At 39.9% G+C, this 21903-nt stretch overlaps 1 protein-coding gene across 3 annotated transcripts in view; it reads right to left on the bottom strand.

Moving 5' to 3' along the window:
* LOC121289224 (zinc finger FYVE domain-containing protein 9-like) overlaps nucleotides 1-21903 on the bottom strand; it is a 299382-nt gene that overhangs the window by 256467 nt on the left and 21012 nt on the right. For all 3 annotated transcript variants that reach the window (XM_041208437.1, XM_041208438.1, XM_041208439.1), the window contains 2 exons: nucleotides 15333-15448; nucleotides 5689-7901 (listed from right to left, as the gene is read on the bottom strand). In XM_041208437.1, the coding sequence (XP_041064371.1) occupies nucleotides 5689-7901; nucleotides 15333-15402 (2283 nt within the window). In that variant the 5' untranslated portion in view covers nucleotides 15403-15448. The remainder of the gene's footprint in view (nucleotides 1-5688; nucleotides 7902-15332; nucleotides 15449-21903) is intronic.

Raw genomic sequence — 21903 nt, 5'->3', positions numbered from 1 at the left:
GTCTATAATTATGCTTGGCAAAGTACTTCAATGGTTCGCTGTTGCCTTCCACAGTATGACTGACCAGGAAACTCTCCCGCTCTTGACTACCTGCCAACAGGCATATTGAAAGGATTTACAGGCAGATAAATCAATCTGTTTGGCCACGTTATGCATGCACCTTCCATGGCCATCAAGTCCTGAAGTGGGACTTGACCCTGGAGCTTCAGAACCAGAGACACGACCACAAGGCCTCCCTTCAACTCTCAACTATCCAACAAATAGCTTACCAAGCCAGTTATATTAAACCACCACAGAAAAGTTGAAGACAATGAAAATGGATGGATCACCTGGCGTTAAGCTAGACACCAGAGCCAGTCAGACATGCAAAGTCCTCCTCACTAACATCTGGAGACTCGTGCCCAAAATTGAGAGCTGTCCCACAGTCTAGTCAAGCAACAGACTCAGTCATGCTCACGGAATCATGTATCTTACAGCTAATATTGCAAATTCCTCCATCACCATCCCTGGGAATGTCCTGTCCCACGAGAGATGGTGGCATAGTGGTATGCAGTCAGGAGGGGCAGCCCTGGGAGTCCTCAACATCAACACAGGATGCCATGAAGTCTCATGGTATCAGGACAAACATGGGCAAGGAAACCTCCTGAATACCACCTATCATCCTCCCTCACCTGATCAGCCACAACTCCATGTTGAATGCCACCGAGAAGAACTGAGGGCAGCAAGGGAAAAGGATGTACTCTGGATGGGGGACTTCAATGGTCATTACCAAGAGTGGCTCAGTAGCATCACCAATGACCGAATTGGCTGTGTCCTAAAGGGCAAAGCTGCCAGACTGAGCCTGTGGCAGGTGGTAAAAGAACAAACACAAGAGAAAAACCTACTTGATCTCACCCATCTACCTGCCTCTATGTAAGAATGACCACCATAGAGCCCTATGGAGACAAAGTCCCACCTTCACACGGAGGGTACTCTCCATTGTGTTGGGAGGATCTACAGCCATGCTAACGTTAATAGACTCAATAAATCTAGCAGCTCAAAACTGGGCATCCATGAGGCACTGTGGGCCATAAGAAGCAACAGAATTGTATTCAACCACAATCTGTAATCTCACGGCCCAGCATATCCCTCGCTCTACCATCAAGCAAGCGGATCAGCCCTGGTTCAAAGTGTGCAGGAGCAGTATGCCAGGAGCAACAGCAGACATACCCAAAAATGAGATGCCAACTTCATGAAGCTACAAGACAGCACTACATGCATGCTAAACTGCAGAACCAGCATGCAACAAATAGAGCAAAGTGATCCCATGACCGACAGATCAGGTCAAAGCTCTGCATCCAGCCACATCTAGCCATGAATGGTAGTGGACAATTCAAACAACTAACCAAAGGAACACATCCCCATCCTCAATAATGAGCTAAGATCAGCACATCAGTGCAAAGTACAAAGGCTAAAGCATTTGCACTTTCTTCACCCAGAAGTGCAAAGCAGATGATCTATCTTGGCCTCCTCCTAAGGTCCACAGCATCAAGAAATACCAGACTGCAGCCAATTCGATTTACTCCATGTGAAATCAAGAAACAGCTGAAGGCACTGGATACAGCAAAGGCTATGGGCCCTGACAACATCCTGCTGTAGTACTGAAAACTCAGGCTCCACAACTAGCCGGATCCTTAGCCAAGCTGTTCCAGTATAGCTACAAAACTGGCATCTACCCAACAATGTGGAAAACTGTCCAGATATGTTCTGTGCACAAAAGATACAATAAATCCAAATCTGACCATTACCACCCCATCAGTCTACTGTGAATCATTAACAAAGTGACAAAAGGTGTCATTGACTGGGCTATCAAACGGCACTTACACAGCAATAACTTGCTCACCGAAACTCAGCTTGGGTTCCACATGGACACTCAGCTCCAAGCCTCATAACAGCCCTAGCCCAAGCATGGACAAAAACCAGCTGAATTCCAGAGGTTGAGTGAGAGTGACTGCCATTGGCATTAAGGCAGTACTTGACCAAGTGTGGCATCAAGGAGCTTTTGCAAGGTCGAAGTCAATAGAAATAGAAGGGGGGAGGGGGGATAGTATTTTCCCCTGGTTGGAGTCATATCTAGCACAAAAGAAGTTGGTTGCCGTTGTTGGCGATCAATCATCTCAGCCCCAGGGCATCACTGCAGGAGTTCGTCAGGGTGATGCCCTCTGCTTCATTGACCTTTCCTCTTTAATAAAGTCAGAAGTGGAGATGTTCTCTGATGATTACAGTAAGTGTTCAAGTGCCATTCACGACTCTTCAGGTACTGATGCAATCTGTGCCCATAAGCAGCAAGACCCAGGTAATCTTAAGGCTCGAGTTGATAAGCAGCCAATAATATTTGCTCCACTAAAGTCCTAGGCAATGACCACCTCCAACAAGAGAAAAACCTAACCATTTTCCCTCGACATTTAACAGCACTACCAATGCTGAATTCCCTCACCATCAACATCCTGGCTGTTACCACTGACCCCAAACATAACTGGATCAGCCACATAAATGGTGTGGCTACTAAAACTAGTCAGTGGCTGGGAACTCTGCAACAAGTAACTCACCTCCTAACCCCCCAAAGCCTGTCTGCCACCTGAAAGGCACAAATCAGAAGTGGAATGGAATACTCTCCACTTTCCTGGATGAGTACAGCTCCAACAACATTGAAGAATTTCAACACCATAGAGCAGGATAGATAAAGGGGAACCAGTAGATGTAATATATTTGGCCGTTCGCTAAGGTACCGCACATAAAGCTACTTAATAAGATAAGAACCCATGGTGTTGGGGGTAGTATATTAGCATGGATAGAGGATTGGCTAACTAATAGAAGACAGTTGGGATAAGGGGGGCATTTTCGGGATGGCAACCTGTAACTAGTGGAGTGCCACAGGGAGCAGTGCTGGGGCCTCAATTATTTACAATATATATTAATGACTTGGACGAGGGAAGTGAATGTACTATCGCCAAATTTGCGAAAGGCACAAAAATGGTAGGAAGGCAAGTGGTGAGAATGACGCAAGTAATCTACAGAGGGGTATAGACAGGTTAAGCGAGTGGCCAAACATTTTGCAGATGGAATATAATGTGGGAAAATGTGAGGTTATGCACTTTAGCAGGAAGAAAAGAGGTGCTGAATATTATTTAAATGGAGGAAGACTGCAGAAGGCTGCAGCACAGAGGGATTTGGGAGTCCTTGTGCATGAATCCCAAAAAGCTAACATATAAGTTCAACAGGTAATAGAGAACGCAAATGGAATGTTGGCCTTTATTTCAAAGGAAATGGAATATAAAAATAGGGAAGTCTTGCTAAAACTATGAAAGGCACTAGTTAGACCACCCCTAGAATACTGTGAACATTTTTGGGCCCCTTATCTAAGGAAGGCTATACTGGCATTGGAGGCAGTCCAAAGAAGGTTCACTAGGTTGATCCTGGGTATGGAGGGGTTGTCATATGAGGAGAGGTTGAGTAGGTTGGGCCTGTACTCATTGGAGTTTAGAAAAATGAGAGGCGACCTTAATGAGACATAAAAGGTTCTTTGGGGACTTGGCAGGGTAGATGCTGAGAGGTTGTTTCCCATTGAGGAGGAGTCTAGGACCAAAAGGGCATAATCTCAGAGTAAGGGGTCACCTATTTAAAAAATAGATGAGGAGGAATTTCTTCACCGCAGAGGACTGTAGAGGCTGGGTCGTTAAGTATATTCAAGGCTGAGATGGACAGATTTTTAATCAGTAAGGGAATCAAAGGTTATGGGGAAAGGGCAGGAAAGTGGAGTTGAGGATTATCAGGTCAGCCATGATCTCATTGAATGGCAGAGCAGACTCGATGGGCCGAATGGCCTCTGTTCCTACGTCTTATGGTCTAACCCGCATGCTCGGAACCGCATTCACCAACTTAAACATTCATGCCATCCACCGCCGGTGCACAGTGGCAGTATGTAGTATTTACAAAATGCTCTGCAGTGACTTGCCAAGGCACCTTTGACAGCACCAATCAAATGCGCGACCTCTTACCACCTGGAAGGATAAAGGCAACAAACAGATAGGAACAGCACCATTCGCAAGTTCCCCTCCATGCCATATACCATCTTAACTTGGAAGAAAAAAAAAGTTACTTTTATGTAGGCTAACTGAATTTAACTCATTCACTTCTAGGACATCAGAAATCTTTACCTCCCTTATTTTACAATTTCTCCAACAATCACAGTTGAATAAACAGATTTTGATTTAACTCATTGGTCTCCCACTCTGGGTAGCGTTTTGCACTATGGACTGTGGTCCTTTATAACATTTTTTTTAAAATGAGAAATCTAGTGGTGATAAAAAAAAATGCCAGCTAATTTTTATATTCCATTCAGTAGCTACTCAGCATTACCGATTCAATTTACTTATACATTCACAACATTTAATTACAGTTACAAAAGCAAAATACTGCAGATGCTGAGAATCTGAAGTAAAAACAAAGTACTGTAAATGCTCAGGTCAGGCAGTATCTGTAGAGAAACACAATTAACTTTTCAGGTCAATGACCCTTCGAAAGGTTTCTCTACACAAATGCAGTCTGACCTGCTGAGTATTTACAGCATCTTCTATGTTTTTCAAATTTCAGTTTCCCAACTATCAAGGTTCAACTATTATTGTCAGTTTGCTAAAGTGAATTTATGCAAATAGTCACGTACTATGGTCCTCAGTCAACATTACACAATGCATATTACTAATTATGTATTACATTTCTATTACCTAACCACATTTGCACATGTGCCCATGGAGGAAACTGAAATGGTTGATACACCTCAGAAGGGGCAAGAGGGGGAATCCATTGAAGATGTATTGATGACATGGAGACAGACAGGAATTGAAATTAGGGTAGATTAGATATGTTTTGACTTTAAGGATTTGATAAAGGGCACATCAAAATGTAAAAAGATCAAGACCCATGCCTTTAAAGCCAATATGGTAACAAGATGGAGGTGGATGAAGAACAGTAAATAAAAACAAATTTTACAGATGTGCTATGATAAAGAATTTTTATATCCATTGCAGTAAGCCTCTAATTCTATTTTGTAAAACATCAAATGCAAAAGAGCATAAAATTGTATTTTCTTTTAATACTAGAATTTTGCTAGCCAAAAATCTTCCTTCCACTTGCAAAATTACTCACAACTGAAGAAGAATAGATCAAAAATACAAACTACAACAAGTGCTGGAGTAAACAGGTAAACTGTCTAGCAAACTGCTACCACACCAAAAATCTACCAGTTAATACAGCACTATTAAGTGCAAGCCTGTTCCTTTAACTAGTAAGACTCAAATTACTCACCATGGGCTACAATTCCTAGCTAGGCAATTGGAGAAGGAACTGAGTGGAGAATAAGCAGTGACCAAGGACAGAAAAGGGCAAAAAACAAGTATCCTTTCAGCTGGTCTTGTGTACCCCTGAATTTTTAGCAGCAAACAGCTGAAGTCATTTTTTGAAGTCACTCATCAAATAAGTCATTTCCCGATAATCACTGCTAATCAGTGCCATTCTCAACAATTCTACTCAAAACAATATCTTGTTAGTTTTCCCCAAGTACACCACTCATCAACTACTCAATGTTTAAATCATATGGCTTTTCAAATTCTTTGAAAAATATAAATGCACCTAATTAGAAAGACAACTTACCTTTCCACAAGCTCTGCAGTGGTGACGCCTTTTTGTAAATGTGAACTTCAGCTCACATTTCATGCAGTTTGGTGCTTGGGAATCTGGTACCCATACTGGAGCTACATCACCTAGAGTTGTAAATGGCTTTCTGAGGGCTCCCGAAAACTGTCCAGCTCGTAGGTCGTTATCCGGACTTTCAGATCCCAAAGTATAATCGGAGTTGATTTCTTTGGAAGCCCCAGCATAACACAAACCTAATTCATCACCATTAATGCTGCAATCTGGTACTAAAGCACCACCATTCAAAGAACACAAGGAAGAATCTTCAGGGGGGTCTGTTTTATCAATAAAACCTACATTTTTGTTTTTTGCATTGTTCACTGGGTTGGTTGAGCCCAAGTCATTCAATAGTTGGTTGGTCAAAGGTTTTGGGATCTGTAATTTCAGGTTCAAAGGTTGCTTAGGTCGAGCGCCTCCAAATGGAATACTGACTGGTTGTGCATTATTTAGAGCTAATTTTGCCGCATTTTCACGTGCACAAGTTACTGTCGCAGACTGGGTGGGAGTGTTAAAATAATTGTCTTTCAATTGATCAGCAATATCACTAGAAATAGTTAATGTGGTCAAGCCATTAGTCACTCCTACTTCCATTGCATCGTTTTCCCGGTGTTGAGTGTAGTTGTAACACTCTGACTTGCTCTCCTCAATCTCCTTCTCTTCAGTAACTGAATCTTCCTTTAAAGGCAAAGATTTAGAAATACAAGCTGTGGTTGAACTTGGAATGGATGTAGAATCCAATCCATCACATGAACAGTAAGGTGCTGACACCTGTTCCTTCATATTACCACACAAGATATTTGATCCTTCCGACCAATCTTCAACAGGAATCACAGAGTCTGCCAATGGCTTTGTTAGATCTAAAACAATCTCACCATTATTTCCAGAGTCTTTCTTCATAATCCTGTTTTGTAATAATGCATCATCTTCCAGTGCTTCATGATTGCTTTGTCTCATGCACTGAGTTACTTGACCAAATGTTGCTTCAGACTGAGATGATATTCTATGTGACTGATAAGACAAGTCAGTGGTACATCCCTGCATGAACGGAACATCATTGCTTTCAGTGTTTCTTTGACAAACACTTACACTCAACCTACTGATGTCATTCTCAAAGTGGTAACCATCATCTCCACAATTACCATTATTTGACGTGTTATATTGTATTGCTGTCAGATTTGGCTTGCTAACAGAACAGATCTCAGATTGTTGAGATTGCATTTTCTCAGAGTCCATTTTTAGCCCAGTAAAATTATCCAGGTCACCCAATGTCTGTGTATTAGCTATTTCATCCAGGCTTCCATCTACATCATTTCCAGTTTTTACAACTGTATTATTTTCAACGTGTGTTAGTGACTCATCTCCAAGTTTTATAGCAGCATCATTTACTTCAGTTTTTCTAGAGAATGAATCATTTAATTCATTTCTGCCAGTAGCACAATCCAACCCAGATAATACATGTCGTTCACAAACAACTGATAAATCATCCACTATCCAAGACTCCTTTGAATTAGGCGATACATTTTCCAAATCTGTACAGTTCCTTAAATTTTCAAATGAAGATTTTACAGACAGCTCATCTGTACAGAGTGTGTTTAATTGTTCAATATTTTTCATTGTAAGAGTCTTCTCAGTTTGACCATTCATGTCAGATAACAATTGGCCACTTTGCAGATTTGTGTTTTCTATTATAAAGCTGTTAACATTCAACATATTTTGGCTGTTTGAGTTGTCTTCCTGCAATAGGACACCACACTGTGCTGGTTGGCTGTCAGAATTCTGTACAACTAACCCAAATATATTTGAAGAATTCATACCTTCAGAAAAGCTCAGTTCATTTTCACAAGTAGACTTTGCTGATGATTCAGAAGAATTTGGCCAATGCTCATAATTATTGTTTTTGTTCCTCACAGGGACTCCTTCGTCATTAATTCCCTGCATATCAAGCGGTAGATTTGCTGTGGCATCATTTCCATTAAGACAATGATCCGCTCTTCCAAACACTGCGATTTTGGATTTAGGTGAAGAATGGCATTTTAGTCTTGCTTGTACCTCACTGGACAATGCTCCCACATTCACATTGGACAAGGCTGGATTTAGTGATAGCAAGTGAGAGGGTGGATCCAAAATCTGACTCCACTTTGCCTCAAATATACCTGGTGACTCAGTCTCATCTGAAAAGAAAGAAAAAAATCCAGGCATTATTATAAATGTAAATCTACTTTAATTCTACATATCTATTTAATGTCATTAACTTATTCCTGACAAATGCATATTGGTCAATCAACCATTCAACTCTCCTTGAATCAACTCTTAGGAAGCCAAACAAGCACCCATCAAAACGACACCTGAAAGAAATCCAATACAGGAAGAAATTTCCACGTTCTCTTACATTTATTAATTTACACTAATTTCTCATTTTCATTTAATGCTCTTAAAATGTCAGCCTAAATTTAAGGATATAAAGCCATATACAAATGATTTAAGAACATTTTACCAGAGTTTTGGCTAGTGCAGAGGATTAGCAAGGACTATTTGTAATAATGGAGATCAACAGGAGCAAAAACTTTATAAATCACTAGTTAGGCCTCAGCTGGAATATTGTGGGTAAAACCATTAGAAAGAGTACAGAGGAGGTTTACAAGGATGTTACCAAGGAATAGGGACTCAGTTTGAGAGGTTGGAGAAGGTAGGACTGTTCGTTTTGGAATAGAGAAGGCTAAGAGGTGACCTGATAGGAAGTTTTCAAGATGAGAGATTGCTGTCTGATGAGAGGGCCAATAACTGGAGGTCATGAATTCAAAATCATTGGATAAAGGTCAAGAGGGGAGAAGAAAAGAAACTTTTCTTCGAGAAGAATAGGAAACTAGGTAAAGGTGGAGATGTAGCACTGTTAATCAAGGATGGCATCTGAGCAGTTAGAGATGACCTTGTTTCAGGAAATCATGATGTAGAATCTGTTTAGGTGGTGATGAGGAATAGTAGGGAAAGAAATCACTAGTGGGAGTGGTCTACAGGTCCACTAACAGTAACCACAATGTTGGACAAAGTATAGAAGGAGAAATATTGGGTGCTTGTGATAAAGGGATGGCAATAATCATGGGCAACTTTAATCTACATATAAACAGGAAACATCAGATTGGCAGTGGTAGCCTGGATGAGGAGTTCATAGAATGCTTGAGACTGGAATGATTCCAAACCCAAAGCAATGTGGTTGACTCTTAAGTGCACTCTGAACAAGGGCAGTTAGCGATTGGCAATAAATGCTGGCCGAGCCAGCGACGCCCACATCCCATGAATGAGTAAAAAAAAAAAACTGGAAAGTAACAAATATAACCTCTCTATTCAAGGGAGGAGGCAGGCAGAAAACAGGAAACAATAGGACAGTTAGCTTGACATCTGTCAGGGGGAAGGTGTTAGAATCTCAGAATTTTAACAGCACAGAAGACAACCATTCGGCCCATCGTGTCTGCACTGCCTCTCCAAATGAGCATTATGACCTCGTGCCATTGCCCTGCCATTTCCCTGTCCCCCTGCACATTGTTTCTATTCAAATAATCTAATGCCCTCTTGAATGCCTCAATTAAACCTTTCTCCACCACACTTCCAGGCAATACATTCAGACTCAAACCACTCGTGTGAAAAAGTTGTTTCTCGCGTTATATTTGCTTCTTCTGTAAATCACTTTAAATCTGTGCCCTCTCATTCTTGATCCTTTCACGAGTGGGAAGATCTTCTCCCCATCTACTCTGTCCAGCCTCCTCATGATTTTGATCATCTCTATCAAATCACCTCTTAGCCTTCTTCTCTCCAAGGAAAACAGTCCCAACCTCTCCAATCTATCATCATAGCTGTAGTTTCTCATCCCTGGGATCACTCTTGTAAACCTCTTCTGCACTATCTCCAATGTGCTCACAACCTTCCTATAATATGGCACCCAGAACTGTGCACAATACTCCAGCTAAGATCTAACAAGTGTTTTATATAAATTCAGCATAACCTCCTTGCTCTTGTCAAGCTCTTGTTCGATCATTAAAGAGGTTATAGCTGGGCACTTAGAAATTCTTAAGGTAAATCAGAAAGAGTCAGCATGGTTTTATGAAAGGGAAATCATGTTTAATCAATTTATTGGAATTCTTTGAAGAAATAAGTTTAAAGGGGAGCCTGTAGACGCACTGTATTTAGATTTCCAGAAGGCATTTGATAAGGTGCCATATCAAAGGTTATTGCCAAAAATAAAAACTCATGGTGTAGGGAGTAACATATTAGAAGATTGGCTGGGTAGCAGGAAACAGACAATATCTATAAATAGGGCTTTGTCTGATTGGCTGTGATGGGCCCTCAATTTTTTGTGATTTACACCAATGACTTAGATGAGAAGAGTGAAGGCATGGGAGCTATAATTGCAAATGATACAAAGATAGGTAGGCAAGTATGATGTGAAGAGGGCATTATCCAAATCCCTTTTAATAACTATTTTACATTCCACTTCTAATGCTATTTCTGGGAGGACACTCCATGTCCCTATAACCTTCTGCATTTTTCTCATATCAGCATCCAATAATCTTAATTTATGTCCTATACAGTTACCAACTCACCAATCTGCAGAAATAAGAATTAAGCAATCAAAAATTCTCAATTTTGAGTAACTTCAGATCTCCTTTAACCTTGATTTTACTGGTTAAATTAGTGATTAGGAGGAAGCAACGTGTAGATGTTGGAAATCTGAAACAAAACAAAATGTTGAAACTGTACAAGTCAGCCTTTATGGAGGAACTATGGGCAGCAAGACTCCACCACCGGCCCCAGTCCATCACAATATCTTTCATTCCAGCCTAGGTGGTGGCCTGTTCTTGAAGGTCCTCCTTAAATGTAATTCACCAGGTCTTCTTTGGGCAGCCCCATCATTCTTTACCATCTGCTGGTGTTCATTCTACTGTCACTCTGGCAGGGCGTTCATCCAGGGAGCAAAATACATATCCTGCCAGTCTCAATCGTCTCTCCGGCACCATGTTCTACAGGTGCTTCTGACCAGTTTTCTGTAGCACTTCTTTTTGGTGATGTTTTTCTCCAGGTAATGCCCAGGATCTTACAAAGGCAATGCTGCTGAAAGATGTCCAACTTATATGACACCTTTGAGGTTCTCTTCCATGTTTCACTGGCACAGACTGTAGTTAGTACATTTCTGGCTCTCGTCCCTTCCACTCCCTCTCAGAAGGGCAATAGGGTTCCCCTTCTATTCACCATTCATTCTATCAGCCTCTACATTAAATGGATCATCCTCCATCACCAGGGCCATGCCATTAGAAAACATATATAGCCTCACTCGCCTTTCAGCATTCCAAAGGAAGCATTCCCTCCGCAACAACCTGGTCCACTCTTCAATCATCCCCAACAACTCTTCCCCCTTCCCATGGCACCATCCCATACAATTGCAGGAGATGCAGCACCTGCCCTTTTACCTCTTCCTTCCTATTGTCCAGAATCCCAAAAATGAAGGGGAAAACAGCAATTTACCTATACTTCTCTCAATTTAGTATACTGTATTCACAGTATGGTCTCCTCTACATTTGGGAGGCCAAATACAGATTGAGTGATCTCTTTGTGGAACACAGGTGGCTCCGACCTTCCAACTGTCATTTTAATTCTCTGCCTCACTCCCACTCCGACCTCGGTCCCCTACACTGTTACAATGAAACTCAACTTAAGTTGGATGAACAAGACCTTATTTTTCGATTAGGCACTTTACAGCTGTCAGGCTCTGAATTTAATAATTTTTAGGTCATTACTTCTGTTCCCATTTTTTCAGGCAGCAACTGTTAGCAATGACTCTGCTATTGCCATCAACACCTCCTCTAGACACATTGTTTGTTTCTTTACTTTTCCCATTACCATTTCCTCTAGCCTTTCTTTAGTCATTTAATCTCTCCTCCCTTCCATCCGATTACAGACCTTTTTGTTCTTCATCTCCTCTTTCCTTGATTCTGTACTTATTTAAAATCTGCTACATCTCTAATAGTTTTAGTTCAGTTGTTGATCGGTTGCATTCATAGCCTTGTTCCATTCACCTCCTTTTATTTGTATGTACCTTTCCATGTCTTTTACCATGTATTATTTGCAGTCTTTGGTGTCTCTCTCAATCACCTAATCAGTAGACATTTAGACGTTTTGTCACCTAGCAGTTTTCTATTTCTTTGCAAGTCACTGAGCCCATTTATCCCTCCCTGCAACTAGCAGATCTTTTCATTCTCTCCCACTTTTTTCCCCAAAGCATTATGAAAATTCTTTTAGATTTCAGTTCCAATTAAGGGGTACACATCTAAAACATCAATAATGGATCTTGATCTTCACAGATTTTAAGTGACCTCCTGTGTATTTCATGAATTTTGTTTTTATTTTATAAAGTAAAATATTGTACTATGCTTTGTCAGAACAATATCCCAAAAGATGGAAGACAACTCTAAATACAGATTCAAATGGAAAATAACTGGTATATAACAGAATGAAACAACTGCCACAAATTCAAACGATGCAAGTGCTACCAAACTTTAGAATGCTTAATCCAAAGGCATAAACAGAACCATAAACGAAAGTTAAATGAGAAAATATACTAATGCAATGTTCTTTTGCATCAAGACAAAATTTCCAAAATACCAAATCTGACAGCACCGATAAAGCAACACGTACAATTGTACAAGTACAAAGAGAAACTACCATATGCAACAACTCCTTTAAAAAAAAACTTGAACTTAAAAAGATGGCACGATATAAGTGTCTCACCTCAAGAGCTTTGCTCTGGTTTGTCATTTCTACTTGCATCAAACATTTCAAATTTCACTGCAGACAGTTAACATCTAAATACTACAGTTCATCCAATCCATAGATCTGTCCAGCAATCTGTCCAAATTGAGATTTTAAATGGTTCACCAATCAAAAACCTCTTACGCATTGTTAAACTACGTTCATACTACACAAATCTGGTGCCAAATCGAATCTAATTCTGAATTATAATTGATAATAAACAAATCTTATTTGATCTTGCCAAAAACTTAATCTTAATGTAATGTAAAGTGTTAAATATTAATATTGAGTAGGCAATTCCCTAAGCTACATATTGCATGCTTGTTTGGAAATACAACCACAATAGAATTAATTTAACTGGTACAAGCCTGAAGTTCTTTTTGCTTATAATCCTCTGCCAGTTCCTTCACTTGCTTGTAAACCCCTTTAACAAAGGGCACTTGTAATTACTTCCGTTAGTTTTCTGGGGAATCAACCTAATAAGTTAGAAAAGCAGGATCCCCCTCATTCTAATTTGCTGCATTTTGCTGAAGTGAGGTGGTACGGGACAGGTTCAGAAACAGTTCAAAAGCAGAAAATGAACACCCGTGAAAGAGGATGTTTCCCTCATCACACACCCCTGACATCCACTGGCAAACAAAAAAAAACGTACTAAAAGGCAAAGCAATCATAGTCAACCAATGAGGTAAGATGGTATAAAGCAAAAAAAAACTTAAACAAGTGCAAGGAAAACTGGAAATCAGGCAAGCTAGAAGAGCTAACAGTAGAAGTTTTCATAAAAATATTAAGATAAGGGATAGGTAAAGGGGAATGCGAGCCTGTTAAAAAGATTGGCTATATTGAATAATAAATGGAAAATGTCTAAAATGAGTGGTTTGCATCCATTTTTACAGCAGAGAACAATAGCAAAATAAATGTGTGGAAACATAAATAAAGTCAAGGGGAGGATCTTAGTAGATTTAATACAAGATTTTTTTTAAGAAGGCAAGGGAAATCTTAATGGAAAGTAATGGGGTTTCAGATAGACAAAGGTTCAGGATCTGATGGTTTCCACCCAGGGTGCTTAAGAAATGGGAGAGGAAATTGCAGATGCATGAGTCATTATTTTCCCATAGTCTCCTAGACTCAGGAATTGTGCCCTTGGATCAGAAAGTTGGAAAACTGCAAAAGTCATCATTATTTAAGCAGAGAGGGTGAAATCATGCCAGTTTACCAATTGTAGGAAAGTCATTGTAATCTATCAAAGTCAGTGACTGAGCACTTAAACAAGTGTCAGCTTAACTGGAAAGTCAGCATGGACTTGTGAGTAGAGACCCTGGCAACATTTAAGATTGGGTTAAATAGGTGGTTGAAGGAAGGAGGAATAAAGGAATATAGAAATAGGGCAAGCAACACGATTTGGATGACAGTTTCTGCAGAAGTTAAACACCAGGTTAGTTGTGCAAAATGGTTGGTTTCTGTGGTGTAATTTTTATGGGATGCTTGGCAGGACAAGTACAAGGAGTACAAGTCTTCTCCTTGCTGGTATTTGCTCTTTTGCACATAGTTATTTTGTAGGAACTGGGAAAGCCATTGTAGGTGCATTGGTCAGTCCACTAATATCAATGTAGAATATCAAAGGAGGTTCAACTGGTGTGAAAGGAGGTAATCAACTCCAGAAAAAAAAAATCAACATGCAAAAATTTTTAAAATAAACCCAAAGCAGAACTGCAGAGCAGACTTGAGAAGCAGTCAAGAAAAACCTTGATCATCACTTATAAGAACACTCTGGTGCCAAACGTGAATACTCAAGTCTCAGGTGAACAGTCCCAAAAACAAAAGCTGGCTTTATTTACTGCACAGGAATAGAGGACAATGAGGAGACACACTAAGCTGTTAATGCACACTGGAAAAGGGAGGCTGTTCTTTGACACAGCTTCCCCAAAACATAGGCTACTGTCAGTTCCATTCCAGTGATGTGTGGAGGATGGTGAATGAATTGACCCACCTGTCGCTTGGTCAAAATCCCTGGAACTCATTGCCTAACAGCATGGTGGGTGTACCTACACCACATGGACTGCAACAGTTCAAGAAGGCAGCTCACCGCCATCTTCTCAAGGGCAATTAGGGATAGGCAATAAATGCTGACCTGGGCAGCAATGCCCGCATACCGTGAAAGAATACAAAAATTACCATTTTTCTTCTTATTGAGAAACTGTGCAATTTTGGAGGACTTAAGGCTATTGGAGGACACAACTATTGTGTCACTTATTCCCCACAACAAAGGTGTCCAAACATGTTATTTTCATTGGCCATTTATTAAGGAATCTGTGGACCACATGTGAAACACTGAGAACCCATTTAACTTCTTTAATGCTCATATAATTACATTACCACCCACTTCTACCTCAGGTGATACACTTCTCTCATTTCCCTCCTCCTCCCTCCCACCAGTTCAAACTGGCACATTGACCACACTGGCACTATTTTGCCAAGCAGTAACTAAATACTGCCGCATAGCATAGCCAGGATTCTCTACAGAAATGATTCCCACATTAAATGCTGATGCACAATCACTCAGAACAGCAGCAGGAGGTAGGTGCCGGCGGCATTGCTAAGGAATGATGAAATGAGCCCAGAGATGGAATTACAAGATTGAAATGAGTGGACAGTGATGCTGCAATTGTGCAAGCCAGCTAAATTGAGTCCACTGGTTCAGGTCTGACCACAGACTGCACAATCCCACTCCCCACAGTCTTCAATGGCAGATTTATTTACTTCCAGAATAAAAAAAAATCAATACACATCTGAAGAAATGAACTTACCTTCATTCTGCTCAAATTCATCCAACACCTTGTCCAGGTTAAATGCTTCAGCCTGGAAATAGTTCTCCATTTGTTAATATTCACTACCCTGCACAATGTCCTCCGTCTGCCTAAACCTGTTAAAACACAAAAGAGAAACACCAAACCATCATCATTCCTTTATCACATCCTGTACATTTATGACTTAATTGATCTGACCTGCTATTTTGCACTAGTATTCACTACTGGGGCTTCCCGTTAAATAATAAATTACAAACGAATATACAAATAAGGAGCAGGAGTAGGTCACTCGGCCCCTCAAGTTTGCCCCTCCATTCAATAAGATCATGACTGATCTGACTGTAACCTCAACTCCACATTCCCACCTACCCCCAATAACCTTTCATCCCCCTGCTTATCAAGAATCTATCTAGCTCTGCCTTAAAAATATTCAAAGACTCTGCTTCCACTATCTTTTCAGGAAGAGAGTTCCAAAGACTTACTGCCCTCAAAAAAAATTCTCCTCATCTCTGTCCTAAACGGGCGACCCCTTATTTTTAAACAATGACTCCTATTCTAGAATCTCCCACGAGGAAACATCCTTTCTACAATCCACCCTGTCAAGTACCCCCTCAGGACCTTTTTTGTTTCAGTCAAGTTGCCTCTTACTCTAAGCTCCAGGAAATACAAGCCCAGTCTGTCCAACCTTTCCTCGGAAACAACCCTTCCATTCCAGAATTAGTCCAGTAAACCTTCTCTGAACTGCTTCCAACACATTTACATCCTTCCTGAAATAAGGAGACCAATATTGTACACAGTATTCCAGATGTGGTCTCACTAATGCCATGTATAACTGAAGCATAATCTCTCTACTTCCTTAGTTTAGAGAAGCCCCATAGGCTCCCAAACTGTGGGTCAGTAGGGTCGCAAAAACAGCAGTGGGAGGGAGGGAGTGGTGGAGGGGAGTGTGGAATACAGAGGCTTCACAGAGTCTTTTGTCGCTGGGAAATATGGAAAGCTTGGCTGAAATTTCAGTGGCCAATGACTGTCACACATTAATATTTACGCCTGTTCAGAAGCACTCCACTTTCCACTTTGCTCACGTAGGGAGGCACATGACTCCACAATCAGGTAAGTTATTTACCTTGCAAATTATATCCATTTTATTTTAAAGCTGCTTTGTGCTTAACAGGGCCCACAGCGGAACTGCAGCCTCTGAGAATATATATATTTTGTGTCATTTGAAATCCTTGGAGTGATACATGAATACTGCTTCCTGGCCAAAGCACATGAGCTGAGGCAGCTCAGATAAAGTAACGCACTGGTGCGTACATAAAATAATATGTTTTACAAAATGCTTTTTAAAAAAATCATAAATATGAACATGTGTGTTGATTTCTAATATACAAACTTTTAATTATATACTGAATGTTACTGTGCTGCTTTATTGCCGTTTTGTTATTGTTGGTGTCTTGGGTCACATTAATTTAAACATTTAAATGGGGTCACATTGGAAAATAGTTTGAGAAGCACTGCTCTACCCTTTGTCATTGGCCTTTCAATTTCAAGTCAGGAATATCGAATGGATCTCTAACCACTCAGCCATTTTATGCCCAATCTGATGACAAGTCAGCCTCAGTCATCAATATACCAAGCTTCATGTTTTTACATTAAAATGATATAACGTGAACAGAGGTGGATAGGGTATAGGTAGATTCTATATAATCAACTAACATTTACAAAGGATAGTTTGAGCCAGAGTGATATCTGAAGTGGGAAGCATGTTACAATTTACATTCCAATTAACGTTTACTTTTGTGAATCCATATAACACTACCAGATTACTGATACTCAGGATATAACTTCATTACAGGTCCTCTGATCTGTACCATTTCCCCCAGTCTCATCTTATTTACCCCTGACAGAATTCAAATTAACTATAGTTACATGCAAACGTTTGTTCCAACCGTGACAAAGCCTAAATGTGCTGAACTCTCAAATTCTAAATAGTTTTTTTTTAAATCTATCTGTTTACTGGAATTTTTGTGGGCTATGTTTTCTACCTTATAGTCCTCAGCTGTGTTTCTAGATCCATTTAATTTCATCAAATCCATATACACAGTACTCATCAAAATGAATTACACATTACACATTCATTCCAACTAAATAATTTAAAAGCCAAATCCATGTCAAAGTTATCACATCTGTCCTATGGGTACAGAAACAATCCAACTATCACTGGACCTCTGGAGCAATTTATCCCAAAGCAGTGTTCCAAGATTCTCACAAGCTGCTGAAATAAAACCAAACTGCACTCTTGCCCCCACCCACCACAGCCTAGCCAGAGACGACCAGAGCCCGGGAAAGAATAAAAAAAAACTGCCAATCAGCAACCTCTTCTCATGCAATATAAACTGTTGCTCTCTTTGAGATTTGGCATTCTTGTGAATCTGTCCTGATGAGTGCAAGATGAAAAGCTTCAACAAAATGTCTCTTTTTTCATCAATACCCAAGAAATAGCAATGCTACATTTTGGTATGCTAAGAGAACAGATACCACAAAGTTAGCTCAGTTGACGATGAACTAAGGATGCTAAAATATTTATGCAGAAATCTGATCTTCTTACCAAGTACTTAATTATTACCAACAAGAAGTTTTCTTCCTCATCCTCACCACATTGAGTTAATTTTTTTTTAAATCATCTAATAGAAACAATTCCTTTTTGAGTGGGAAATAATCTTCAATGACATAATCAAAATCAAATGTTTTGTTGCAGGCTACCTTTCACCTTCTTAATAACGAATTATTTGCAGCCTAGTGTCACATTTTCACCGCATCAGTGTAGCAAAATCATTCAGCATATATAAGAAATCCCATGTTAAATCTTACACGAATACAACTATTTCCAATATAAGTCCTAGACCAAAGTTTAGCTTAAGATTAAAGCAAAATACTGCAGATGCTGGAAATCTGAAATAAAAACAGAAAATGCTGGAAAAACTCAGCAGGTCTAGCAGCTGGAGAGAGTGAGTGTTAATGTTTCGAGTCCATATGATCCTTCTTCAGAGCTCTGAAGGGTCATATGGACTCAAAACCTGAGTTTTTCCAGCATTTTCTGTTTTTGTTTAGCTTAAGACTGATTTGTTGCTGAACAGCCATCTTAATATCACCTTAAGTAAAATGTTACATTATGAAACTAAAAAGTAACTTGATATCTAAGCCAGGTTTACTTCTAAACAAAACTGAATATGTTGACACCTTAGCATGTAATTTGAAAACCAGGGTCAATCTATTAAAAGGTACATTTAAAATCAGAATTAATTAGAAAACTTCAATGAGCAATGTAGTGGCACATTATGTTAACGCTGACTAAAAGGTCACAGTAGAGTATAGCTTCAGATTTCCAGTCCTTGACTTCATCTCAATTTAGAAACAGGTCCAAATTTCATTTCTGATTTCCAAGCTGCCTCTGAAGCTGCTATAGGCATTGGCAGCTCATCGATATTACATCAATGAGGCCCATGGCACCAGGTGAGCTTTATGCTTCCAGCTTTTACAGGGTGTCACCTATTTCAGGCCCAAAAATGGATAGAAACCAACTTAATCTTCAAATTTTGCATTGATCAGACATTTCAATACTTTTCCCCCTGAGGAGACTAATGGGTCTGTAGATGCCTACATATGTTGTCACTTATAGTAAACGAGCATCCAATGAGCTGGTTTTCAATCCAACAGACCCTATCAACATTCATCAACTCCCTTTTAAATCTCATCGCATATTTCTTTTTACTCTGATAAAATTATCAATCCTTGGGGATTTCTTTGCTATGAATTCCCATAACCTACCAAGGACTACAATCCAATTGATAGAGATGCTGTTAAACCTTGAGGACATGTTACACAGCATCTGCTCCATTCTTTCAATGAAATACTGAAATCGTTCTTTAAAAAACTATGGATGTATACCTGCTTTATTTCAATTTCTGCTCTTTTTCACAATCATGATATTAATAGAAAACTTGCATTCTCCTGTGTTTAGAATATCGAGGGGTCATGTAATCAAGGTATTAAAAATGATTAAAATTTCCTTTAGTGGGAGAATTTTCAAGAGAGCCAATCTTAAAATTAGAGTGAGGCCATTGACATGTGAAATTAGAATACATTTTCACATAAAGGACAATGGAAATCTCCAATTTGTTTCCCAAAAAGGCTGCAGATGCTGGATCAATTGAAATTTCCAAGGCTGAAATTGAGATTCTCTCATTGGGTAGACATCAAGGGAAATGGAGCAAGTCTGGTAAATGAAGTTGAAGCACAGAACAGCCATGATCTAATTAACAGAGGAACTAAAAAAGCAGATTAAAAAGCACCTGACCAGTTTGATTCCACATAATGCAAAGCTTTTAAATGTCAATGTCCCTGGAATTCCTCTCACTTTTTTGCTCCCTCATGTCAGTAGGTCATGGTTGTAAGTGGAGGTCAAACAGAGAGAATCTATTTCCACATCTTATACTTTTACAGTCCATCTTTGACTCCTCTCCAGCCTGCCACAGACATCCCTCCAAGCCTACCGGCTTCCACAATTACTTGAAACGTGCTTTCCACCCTCCTCCAGGGCAACTTCCCCCTCTAATTTTAGCTGCTCTGATCTCTAGAGAACTATAGATATTTACAAACGCAGCAGCAGTATCATTGCAGCCCACTGTGTCTTCATAAAAGCAATCCAAAACTAATTCCACAGCTGTGCTCGCTCCCTAAATCCCTGTAAACCTCCTTTGCTTCAAATATTTATCTACTACTCACTTAAAAAAGGTGTAAAGATGCCTCGGCCTCAATTGATCCTACAGTAAAATATTCCATACTCAAAAGATTTGCAATTTCACCTAGCCATGTTCTTGGGTGATCATTAAAATTATGGTCAACTCCAAAGTAGAGGAAACAATCTTTATCTATTCACTTTACTATCAAAACTCTTCAGAAGTTTTAAAAAACCTCTAGCAAATTTCCTCTTGCCCTTCCCTGTCCAAGAAAAAAAGTCTGGTCATGAATACTGAGTTTTACAGAATAGTTATGTTCCAAAATGTCCCCTTTAACTTAAGGTGAAACAGAATGTTCTGAAAATGGGGGTGGTGAAGTCACAATAAACACCTCAGTTTGGAGAAATGCCCATGTGATTCTGCTGACATGGAGAGAGAAACAAACAGGAGCCCATTAAGAGTGGGGTGGCAGTTTTTAAATCTTTACACAGTATCTCACAGAAAGAGGAGAGCTGCTGTTTAAGACAGAGACAAAGAAGCTAATGCTGTGAGGATGCTAGTGAACTGCTTCACGCTACTGACCAAGCAGGATGCTGGCAAGTGCTCAGCTCCTGTTCCGAAGAAACAGATGAGGCTCTTGAAGATTTATGGGACAGAGCGTCGTCAAGGTGTGCCTTACTGGGAGTATCTGAGAAAACATGAGCTAAATGGAACAATTGTCAAAGGACAATGGAAGTTTCAGCCTGGGCTGGTGAGAAGAAGTGAATCTGCTAGAGAGCTGGAAGTGACTGTGGGATTGTTCCTGTAATGTTACTGCCAGAAGCAAGGCATTGCACAGAAGTATTTTGTAGGACATATCTCAGTCGCATTAAATACTTTTTGTTTAGTGCATTATTTGCCTGTTAATTAATATTTTATCCATGATGAGTTCAGCTTGTTTGTTACAGCAATAGTCTTAAAACGTGAAATCTTGTCCTCTGATTCTTTCCATTGGTCTCTGGGAAATTTATCTCTCTAAAAATTACAGATATTTATGGAGGCTGTAACAGTCTCAGTTTCTCAAGTTTTTCCTTACAACTATAGTTTCTTATTCATGGTCATCTTCCTAGTGAATCCACACTGCACATGCTCTGAACATGGATATCCTTTCAACAACGGGTCACCGAAGGCACACAGTACTTTGTAGCCAAGCCACTGTCTTGAACAAATGATTACTCCTTCACTGCTGTAAATTAAGTTATTTATAAATTGTTGCTTTTTTGGCTTTATCTAGCCACACTCACATTTTCAAGGAAATTATATATTGCTACCTCTCCTCATCCATACTCTTCAAAATCTTTCCACTGTTTTTCTTACTAAAATTCATCACTCCACATTAAGTTGCATTTATCACCTGACCTTTCATTCAGTTAGCCTATCTCCCCCAGCCTTTTAAGGTACGTTTCTAAACTCCCTAATTTTGAAGTAGTCAGCAGGGATGCACCCGAATTTGACTGAAGCCAAGATCTTGGTGGAAGAATAGAACTGCAGAAAGAACTTTAAACTAGTAAAAGGGGAGGATGGTTCTGAATGAAACAATGGTAAGCTACAAACAAGTCACAGCAAAAGCAGGCCTTTTGGTCCAACAGATCCGCATCAGCGTTTATGCCCCACACGAGCCTCCTCCCACATTTGACTCCATCAACATATCCTTCTATTCCCTTCTCCCTCATGTACTTATCCAGCTTCCCCTTAAATGCAACTACTTTATTCACTTGATCTACTCAGCAAGGTAGCAAGTTCCACATTCTATCAACTCTCTGGGTAAAGAAGTGTCTCCTGAATTTCCTATTGGA

The sequence above is a fragment of the Carcharodon carcharias genome, chromosome 16 (assembly GCF_017639515.1).
Source record: "Carcharodon carcharias isolate sCarCar2 chromosome 16, sCarCar2.pri, whole genome shotgun sequence".
NCBI lineage: Eukaryota > Metazoa > Chordata > Chondrichthyes > Lamniformes > Lamnidae > Carcharodon > Carcharodon carcharias.
Note: the sequence above shows the minus strand (reverse complement) of the source record. Positions and strands in the feature narration are given on the sequence as shown.